The sequence below is a fragment of the Nelusetta ayraudi genome, unplaced genomic scaffold, assembly GCF_046127955.1.
Source record: "Nelusetta ayraudi isolate G7.1 ecotype Tasmania unplaced genomic scaffold, CSIRO-AGI_Nayr_v1 ptg000197l, whole genome shotgun sequence".
Taxonomy (NCBI): Eukaryota; Metazoa; Chordata; class Actinopteri; order Tetraodontiformes; family Monacanthidae; genus Nelusetta; species Nelusetta ayraudi.
The window spans coordinates 234365-244289 of record NW_027466246.1 but is presented as its reverse complement, the minus strand read 5'-3'; the positions used below and the strand labels follow the sequence as shown (position 1 = coordinate 244289).

Here is a 9925-nt window from a genome sequence, read left to right as displayed (position 1 = left end):
CACGTGTTCACAAGGGGACAAAAGCAAGGCGGCGCCGGGGAGGGGGAGGGCGGAGCCAGCACTTGGCTGGCGGGGATGCGGCCGACCCGGGAGAGGAGGTGTCGCTGCCCCCTGTGACATCACAAAGGGTGTTGCCTCTGCCTCAGAGATTGCCACCGTCTTTTCTTTTTTCAAGCTTGCCTCATTTTGCAGCACTCGTGGTGTCAAAATAAACATCTTCTGAGCATGAACTTACACACAACGCATATGTGTAACGCGTATGTGTGTGTGTTTGTGTGTCTCACAGGAACGTGTGTGTTTGTGGATTTACAAAGTAGACCGGCACCAACGTCTACGCACCACAAAGAAAGCGATCAGTATAACACTGAAACCTCCCTCCTGCTTCTCCTCAGGGTTTCTCTCTGAGCCTTGGGCGGGGTGTGGACTGTGTGTGTGTGTGTGTGTGTGCGTGCGTGCGCGCTCTCATGCATACAGTACATGCTGTGGAGAGTGGCATGGGTCTGGCGCTCACAGGAGGCGGAGACCACAAATACAGGATGTGATACAGCAGGGCCTCGCTTCCTCAGCCTCCCCGATCTCCCCCCACTGTTCGGCTGAGCTGGAAAACTAGAATCCCAGCCCAATGCAGAGAGCGCCACCTGTTGGCCGACGTGTGCCGCAGTGGCGGCGGTGCCGGTAAAATTCCATTCCCCTCAGAGTAGGAGTGCAGAGCGGCGACAGCGATTTCAGCGGGGTGATTTGTGCTGCTTTTTTCGAATTCTGCTGCTGTGTTTTGGGGTGTGGAAAAAAAACAAAAACAAAAACGGAGGAGGGGTCCGGCTACTGCTGGAACACCTCATCTTCCCCCCTTTTCCCTCCCCCTCCCCTCGCCCCCCCGTCATACACGTGTTCACTGAAGGCCCAGCCAGACCCCACCCATCTCGGTGCGCATTCGCACAGCGAGGCTGGAGGTGGGGAATGCAATACAAATCTTCTGGGTACGGCAACGCACACTTAACGTTGCACATTACCAGAGGAAGTTGAACATTAATGCCACTAAGAGCCTTTGGCCTGGACTGGCGGAGGAAGCAGGGTGGTGGTGGCAGCGGGGTGGGGGTGGGGGGGCTTTTTACACAAACATGACAGCACCAGTTTCCCCCTCAGGACCCATCGGCTGCTTGAGTGAATCCTGCGAGCTCATTGTTAAAGCGGCATAATGTAAAGAGGGCCGATGATGTCATACCTCGGCTTACGTAATGGCCTCTCCTGTCTGTGTGTCTGTGAGGTATCTGTGCGTGACTGGTAGAGCCACGGCGGGTTTTTGTGCGTCCTCCACAATGGCAAACGTCCTCTGATATGTAAAGGACGTTTTTTTTTTTTTTCTTTTTCTGGCAGATGAGCGTCCACGACATGAGAAGATTAGAAGGTTTGAGTGAAAGCGCCTCGACGAGAGAAATCACGCTGACGGTGACCAAACTGCAAAGACAGTGCTGACTGACGTCTGTCGCTGCTCGAGGAGGGAAGAGGTGACATACGGGCAATCAGGAAGAACAAAAAAAAAAAAAAAAAAAGTTAAACTACTGGACACGCAGGCCTTGGTCCCAGTTGTCTCTCCAAATTAAAGATTAACAGTCAGGAAACTTCTGCGTAAATTTAATTCAGGTCACAGGGAGGAGTCTGTCCGGCCCCATAATTATGTGTTATTTCCTTGTTGAGGTGGAATTGTTTTCTACCCTACATTTGGTCGTGTAGATTCAGCAAAGTAGACGACAAAACTGCCTTGCGAACTTTAACCACGCAGCATGTAAAGTCATCGTCTTTTTTTTGCGCGGCTCTCATCACGGCTTGCGCATGACCGAACCCCTCGATGGCCTAGAATTTCTGCATTTCACCCACACAATCTCGAAAATGTGTCATTATGTCAGACTCAGAAGGGGAAAAAAAGCAGAGGCGGCCCACTGAAGTGGCTGCTGGACATGGAAACATCTTGTGTCTGGACTGTACAAGCCCTGAATTACACCTTAAAGACTCATTCATCTTCTCTGTGTAATTGCACAGCAGCTGGGAGAGAGAGGAGGGGGTGGGGCCTGCCTCAGCATGCAGCCAGATACCAGCCACTGTGCAATTCTTCTCTGAGGGGCCTTCTGCATGTGTAGCATGAATTGCAAGTCTGGACGTGCAGAAGTTTGACTTTACGCCTCTTGGAAATCTGCCCGACTAAAACCACACAGCCATTGAAGGTAAATCCTTCAGCAAACTACAAATCAGCCCCTTTGTCGGTTATTTCAATCCCTGCAGCGATAATCTGTATTTGGTCTTACTGACAGCACATGTTGTGACAACAAACTCAGGTGACATGAACATGTTACAAGCAGTTACGCAGTATTTTATTATTATCAGTATAGGAACAGGGCTTAATTTTTTTTTAACTAATAATAAATTATGTTCAGACCGAATCAAGGAGATGGGGAGGCAGACTTGAACGCTTCGCCTCGTGCGAGTTCCATATTGCGCTCTGGCTCCACCTGGCGGTATCCTAGGGGTACTCCCCCCATTTTGAGGACGGATTCAACATGGCCGCTCCCGTGCAGACGTGTGTTTGTTTTCCTGCTTGTTGTTTCGCGCCGTGGGGACGTTCAGGTAACGCAGCTCAGACAAGCTTCTGAATATTGACTACAACAAGCACAAGGCTGCATTTATGAAGCCGGCTATCTGCACCGTGAGGTGTTTAAAAGCGTTTTAAGGAGATCACGTGTCACTCAGCCATGGAGGCAAAAGACCTCGTCCAGTGTGCCTTGCAGATAGAGAAGAGACTGAGTGCAGGCGGAAGCTACAGCGACCTCCTCGCCCTGCTGGGTGACCTTGAGAAGATGCACGTCACGGCGGAGCACCTGGAGACCACTGACGTGGCCCGGCTCCTGTACAGGCTCCTGAAGGTGTGCCGAGACCACGCCGCCGTGAAGAAGCAGGCGAGGTTCTTGCTGTCCAGGTGGAAAAGGCTGTACAGCGAGCAGGGGCGAGGCGTGAAGACCAGAGAGGCTGAGGACGGAGGAGTTTCCAGGGAGGGAGCTTCCCAGTCTGCTTTGAAGGCTTCTGAAGAGGGGGGCTCTTCCTCAGCACCCAAGGCTGCCCCTTCAGAAGCTTCCTCTGTCAGATCCAAATGCGTCCAGCTCCTCCTCGCCGCCCTCCGGCCCGAACCTCCCGACGAGGAGAGGGCCGCACACCTGGCCAAGGACATCGAGCGCCACGTCCACGAGCGCCACGGCAGCAGCCTGCCGAAGCACAAGGCCTGCGTGAGGAGCAAGGTGGCCAACCTGAGGAACCCCAAGAGCCAGCACCTACGGCAGGGCCTCCTGAGTGGCACCCTGGCGCCGGAGACCTTCGCGGCGATGTCGCCCGAAGAGATGGCCGGCGAGGAGCTCCGTCAACTGAGGGGGGAGTACACGTCGCGCGGGGTGAGCGAGAGGCAGCTCCCACAGGGGCTGGAGGGAACGCCCACGAGCAAGCTCCGCTGCCAAAAGTGCGACAGCTCGGACTGCAGGGTGACCCAGGTGTCCAGGGGCGCCCTCTTCCTGCCGGCTTGGGTGAGACCCGGTGGGCCTGACGAGGATGCCATGACTTTTGTGACCTGCAGCAGCTGCGGGCAGCAGTGGTACCACAGCGGCTGGGTCTGCCTCTAGTTGCTGTCAGAAGTATTGCACACAATGGGGAAATGTGTCTCTTTATACCAGGTAATCATTCAGAATTCCTTCACTACTCTGAATTAATTGCCCGTGTATTGACTATTTGAATTTGTGGTTGTTTTCTTAGAGGAGTATTTGAGCAGCTGTATTTAATCCGTCTTGCCAGCCTCCAGTGGAAAGCATCATTTTGCAGCCTTTGGAAAGGGTTAAAGCATGTGTTGCTATAGTGAGTAGCCACAAGGTGGTGGCATTGGTGCTATTTTCACCCCCACGCCAATCAAAACCCAAGAGTGGACCAGTTTGTCCACACCAAATTTGACTGGTCCACTGGAATCTGCAAATAGACATCGTTCCGGTGTAAATCTAGCTTTAAACATGTGACAAGTAAGACTTGAAACACAGCTGGGTGATGTCGGAGGCAGTGCAAGAGGTTATCTTTGGTCTGCTTTTGGTCACAAACCCCTTCAGCTGTCACCTTCCGAAGACTCCAGTTCTCCATTCGTGTGGGAAGCTAAACCTGAAATCGGTGTCTTGGGTGCTCGTAAGCGTCTGGTGATGCATCAACGTATTGAGTGGTGGTTTACCATTCACTGACAAGATGACTCCAAAGATACGATGTGGTTATGTTTTTGGTACATTTCCTGCGTGACGGTCAGACTGAAAGCGAAACGTGTGGTTTCTTTTCTAAATCAGTGAAAGGTCGATTTAAAAATATTCTTCTGTGCTGTTGCTGCCGTAAAAAAAAAAAAAATACAAAACACATCCTGTCGTGTATGTTAAATATTTCTCTTTAACTTTTAAGCAGAAGGAATGTTGAGAGGAATGCTGAGAAACAAAAGACAGAGCATTTTTTTCCCCCTGGATGGAACCGTGTTTTCCCCCCTCTTCACCCCCCCCCCCCTTTTTTTTTTTTTTATCAGTGTTCCTTAAAAAAAAAAACTTCAAATTTGTGATCTGTTGCGCTGTCAGAAGAGTTTCAAACTGAAAAACACAAACTTTTCAAGAAGTACCTCTCGACATCTTCCTATTGTCTAATTTCCTGTCATGTCCCAATCAGCCGTCACCGCTGCCTCACGCTGCCGTCTTGACCTTTAACCCTTTTCTAACAACATTTTGTCTTTTACTGTGTGTCGCGTGAACACGTTAAAATCCTCTTTTTTTTAAAAAAAAAAAAAAAAAAAAAAAAAAGCTTGCGCGCACGTCTTCTCCACAATGTCCCATTCATGCGAAGCAAAACAGACTTCAGTGGACGAGGCATGTGACCGCCGAGGATGGTGAGCATGTGAGTCAGTAATCTGCCCTGCCGAGCAGCTCCAGGCCTGGATATCCCAGGGTGCATCACTCTGCCAGCGTGGAACAATGACTCACTTACGCATGATTGTAGCATACTTGGAAATGTACTACCTGGATCTGTTTCAATCCCTTACTTTTACCCTCACGTTTTGCTATTATAATTCAGGGATACTTTGGTTGGTTGGGCCTCGGCCACGCCTTTCAGTTTAAATGAATTGCACGGCGTGAGTCTACACCTTTTAGTCAGTTACACATATTTGTTGAAAACAAAGTGTTTCATTCATTCTTTGCTGCAAACTTAGCCGGTCATGTTATATCGGCCCGCCTTGTCACGGTTGCCAGATATGAAGCTGTGAAATCCCATCAGTCAGACGTGGCTTGACACTTGACTATCTGACATCTGTGGCTGTTTTGTGTCTCCTTTAAGATGGAGCTCTAAGTGGCGCTGTGGTGGGCCGTCGGCTCAGGTATCACTTCACACAGACAAAACGCCAATAAGGAAGAATGTATCAGTTTGGCTCCTGTGGGGGACATGCAAGCGTGGGGGGGGAATTAAATATATACAAAAAACAAATGTTGCGTGTATCCTCTTCAACATATTCCGTGTGTGGAAACTCCTCACTCAATGTGACAGTCTTGTCGGTTGTGTGTGCAACAGGACGACAGAGAAGTGCTCGCTGGAGGCGCCTGATGTCAGGGGGCGTGACGTTCGCGGGTCATATGAGCGTCATCAGCGGCTTGAGGGCCACACGGGAGCGGCGACACCGCGCTGCCATGTCCGCGGCGTACAGCGACTCAACAAGCCGGGATGGTTGAGAGTCCGAGTGACGGGCGGACGGAACCGGACTGTCAGTCACCACGCAGACAGGTATAGCCCCATAGTTCAATGTGAACGCCGAGACATGGTGGATTTTTTTTATTTATTTATTTATTTATTTTTTGCCGTTTCAAATTGCAAAGTCGGAGCACTTCTCCTGCTTCCAACATCGGACAGCTACACTCGCTGCTAAGCTTCGGCTATCGGACGGTTGGGTCCGTGTTGGTGCCTCGCGACAGCGGCGGTCGGGGAGACGGTGACCGTGCACGTTACGGAAGCAGCGTTTCAGTTTGTGATCGTAAACGGCCGATTAATTGCGCGCTTATTAGTTGTTTTGGTAGCTTAGACTCGATTGTAGGTGTGTTCGTGTGTACAGCGTCGGTCTGCACTTGGAGTAAAGTTTTGTTCCGATTGAATTCCTCACGTTTAAAAAAAAAAAAAAAAATCGTCATTAGCAGGCTGAAAATGTACTCTTTTTTTATTTATTTATTTATTTATTTATTTTTATTTTTTTACATGTGGTAGGTTATGTTGGTTTGTTTGTGTGTAAAACACTCCTTCGATAGCAAACGGAAAGTCAAAAAAAAAAAAAAAAAAAAAAAGTTCCGCTAACTCGAGTCACGGTGGATTTCCCCCCCACGTTGTTTGTAGCATCTTACCATTTAGCAGCTATTAGTTATGTTTTTTTTTTTTTTTTTTATCACAGCATGATATGAACGTTAATTTACAGAAAAGTCATGTTTTGCTGCATATGCGAAAAGTTGCTATCGACATCCTTCACACTTGTTGCTCTCATCTCAGTGGCGCCGCACAACCCATTTCAACCATAATAATAATAATAATAATAACAATAATAATAATAATAATGATGATGATGATGATGATGATGATGATGATAATAATAATGATGATAATAATACATGTGTTGTAGACTTGACACACTGTGACGTTCTTGTTCTTATGGAGCTTCTCCAACCTTGTCAGAACTGACCTATGAAGCTACGGGTTGATAAAGTCATTACGTGTACATTATCATGTACAATAAATAATTATATACATATATATTTCATTGTTACTTTTTTCGCAGGTCATTCAAGATTATCTATACACTTACCGTCAAATTAAACTAAATAGTTTTGAAAATGTTTAGAAATAAAAAAGCCCCACATTTCTCATATGCGACCAAGTTCCTGATGTTGGTTTAAAAATCGTAGTCTAGAGTCTAAAAAACTTTTCACAAGCCATTTTTATTTGAAATGATAACTCTTAATTTCATTTGCCATTTTAATTGGCAAATTAATGCGTCTGTCTTAAGACTGTACTCTCAGCAGCAGTCCTCCCCCCCCCACCCCCCCATCCCCCCACCCCCCAGGGGGCTTGTGAGAGGCTGGAATCTGAAACGATAAGGAGCTAAGCTTGGTGATTCAATGACTTGTGATTCCAACAAGCTGTGTTCGCTGGAGAAGTTGGCTCCCGACACGTTTGGATGGCCTCTGTCAGTGCGCTCAGTGACGAATCAGTGCCCAGTCTGAAGAGTGATGGGCGAGCTGATGCCAGTCGTGTCGCAGAACTCCTCCTCACCTCCCCACTTTTCCTTATCGGCGTTCCTTCTCCGCTATGTGGGCGGAATCGCTGCCGTTTAGCTCAAAGTGCCGTGGAAAGCATGCGAGAGTTGTGTGTTGCACCATTAAGTCGGTGCCTAAATCCTCCGTTTTTCTCTGCAGGCTGAGCTTGCGAGTGGGTGGGAGGGCTGCTCCGTCCTCTTCTCTTCTATGAAGATTAATACTCTCTCTCTTTTTGTCTCTCCCACAGAGTTTTCTCTTTTTATTTATTTATTTTTCCCCCTGACAAAATGACATCTGCGTGCTGAGAAAAGGGTGAGTTTTAAAAGCTCTTTTTCTCTCCCATCTCTGACGGCGCTAGAATGCGTCTCTGGCAGCTGTGACTCACGGGTCCTGTGATCGGCGTGCACATGATGTCCGGCAGTGTGTTTTATTTCATGCATAAGACGTTGCATGCCGTGTAGGAAGTTCATTAACCGCAGAAAGGAATGGGTGGACTGCAGCAGCTTAATAGGATTATCTAGTTGACTTAAATCACCCCTCCCCCTACCCCTGCTTCACTCCACTCACCCACTACCACTATCTGAACTGACAGTGTGTAAACACAAGGAACCGCTTTAGGGGAAGTGTAAAAATAAGTGTTCAAAAAATAAGTGTTTAAATGCTGATCTTATCCACGTGGCAAACGGTTCATCGTGAAACTGTGTATGACAAGAATTCTAATCAAATCTACTCTAAACTGTGTACAAAGGTACAGTAACACAATAAACATGAAAACAGATATTATCAGATCAAAAGTGAAACAATAATAATAATAATAATAATAATAATAATAATAATAATAATAATAACTCAAACACTTAAAAACACTTAAAAACCCGCCCAGGCATTCTGCTCTCCTCTGGAACAAAACGAAAAGATTGCACATTGCACCTATTTCCACATCTGAATTGATCCCTCTGAAATTCAGTGGAGTGGATCTCCGTGGGTCTCCAGACAGCAGATTTAGCCCTCTGTCGTCGCCTGCTGCGATTTTCCACATCAGCCACTCATCGGTAAATGGGGCAAGGATGAATTTTTCTCATTTCTGTGGAGTTCACCGACAGGACAGAGGCAAAGATTATTACAACCGGTCACGTGGATTTTGCACCATGTGGGAACTTCTAAAAAAATTCTCACACTCCTGTGACCGCAGCCTAAAGTCACTCTGGATGCAACAGGAGGAACAGGTGCGTTTCATTTGGCAGGAAGTAGAGCCACAGCTGGGATATTCATGGGTTTTTTTTGCGCAGCTGAGACTCAAACTCTCGGTGAGCTGACTTTGCCTCGCGTTTGAAAAGCCAGGGGAAGAAAAAAGGGGGAAGATGAGGCAGCTCACCCGGCATGGCGTGCTCCGGCGCTACAGACTGACGCCGCTGTGTATCTACATCTTTTACTGCTCAGGTGAACCCTCCTCGCCTCCTCCGCTCCACCGCTGCGATCGCCCGCGGCAGCCATGACGACCAAGTCGGCTCTGCTGAAGGTCATCCTGCTGGGCGACGGCGGCGTGGGCAAGTCGTCGCTCATGAACCGCTACGTCACCAACAAGTTCGACTCGCACCTCTTCCACACCATCGGCGTGGAGTTCCTCAACAAGGAGCTGGAGGTGGACGGCCACCCCGTCACGCTGCAGATCTGGGACACGGCGGGCCAGGAGCGCTTCCGCAGCCTGCGCACGCCCTTCTACCGCGGCTCCGACTGCTGCCTGCTCACCTTCAGCCTGGACGACGGCCAGAGCTTCCGCAACCTGGCCAACTGGAAGAAGGAGTTTGCCTACTACGCCGACGTCAAGGAGCCCGACGGCTTCCCCTTCGTGGTGCTGGGCAACAAAGTGGACGTGTCGGAGCGGCAGGTCTCCGGCGAGGAGGTGCGCAGGTGGTGTCGCGACAACGGCGGCCACGCGTACTTCGAGACCAGCGCCAAGGACGCCACCAACGTGGCGCTGGCGTTCGAGGAGGCGGTGCGCCGCGTCCTGGCGCTGGACGAGCGCGCCGACCAGCTGATCCACACCAACACGGTGGACCTGCAGAAGAAGCCCCCGCATGAGCCCGGCTGCTGCTGAACTGGGGGCCGCGACGGGACTTCTGGCAGACGCTGGCGTGAAGCCGTGTGGGTTTCAGCTCGGCAGCAGAGGAAGCGGTGCGAGAGGCCACGGAGTGATTTTGATGAAAACTGGTGACACACCCGGAGACTCATTTTCCACCTTTGCACGCGGTTGCTAATTTATGCCATGCACCACTGGACAGTAAATAAAGCACGGTCCTTTAAACAGTGCAAGTCTTTTATTTTCATCTTTTAATACTTTAGTTTAAATGATTGAAAGACGGTTCATTCAAGTCTCTTTAAGTGAACTCATTGTCAAATGCAAATGACAGATGGTGACTGGAGTAAATGTTTTGTGGTAAATTGATAACCCCCCCCCCCCTTTTTAATATATGCATTGCACAGTCCTTTTTTTTTTCTTCTTTCAATAAAAAACGTGCACAGTCGAATAGGGAAAATGCCTTCTTGCCAGTTGTAGTTCCCTCTTTGTCCACCAGGGAACGCCCACG

General features: G+C 49.1%; 2 protein-coding genes across 3 annotated transcripts; both read left to right on the top strand.

The window, feature by feature from the left end:
• Window positions 1-2449: 2449 nt before the first annotated feature.
• tceanc (transcription elongation factor A N-terminal and central domain containing) lies at window positions 2450-4252 on the top strand. Its single transcript, XM_076015792.1, has one exon. The coding sequence runs from the start codon at window positions 2745-2747 to the stop codon at window positions 3657-3659; it is 915 nt and encodes a 304-aa protein (XP_075871907.1). The 5' UTR covers window positions 2450-2744; the 3' UTR covers window positions 3660-4252.
• A 1455-nt stretch (window positions 4253-5707) lies between these two features.
• Window positions 5708-9646, top strand: LOC142881496 (ras-related protein Rab-9A-like). Of its 2 annotated transcripts, none has more exons than XM_076015800.1 (3): window positions 5708-5823; window positions 7585-7649; window positions 8778-9646. In XM_076015800.1, the coding sequence occupies exon 3, from the start codon at window positions 8830-8832 to the stop codon at window positions 9433-9435; it is 606 nt and encodes a 201-aa protein (XP_075871915.1). In that variant the 5' UTR covers window positions 5708-5823; window positions 7585-7649; window positions 8778-8829; the 3' UTR covers window positions 9436-9646. The 2 variants fall into 2 exon arrangements, with proteins under 2 accessions (XP_075871915.1, XP_075871916.1); XM_076015801.1 differs by having other exon boundaries at window positions 5717-5803.
• Window positions 9647-9925: the final 279 nt, after the last annotated feature.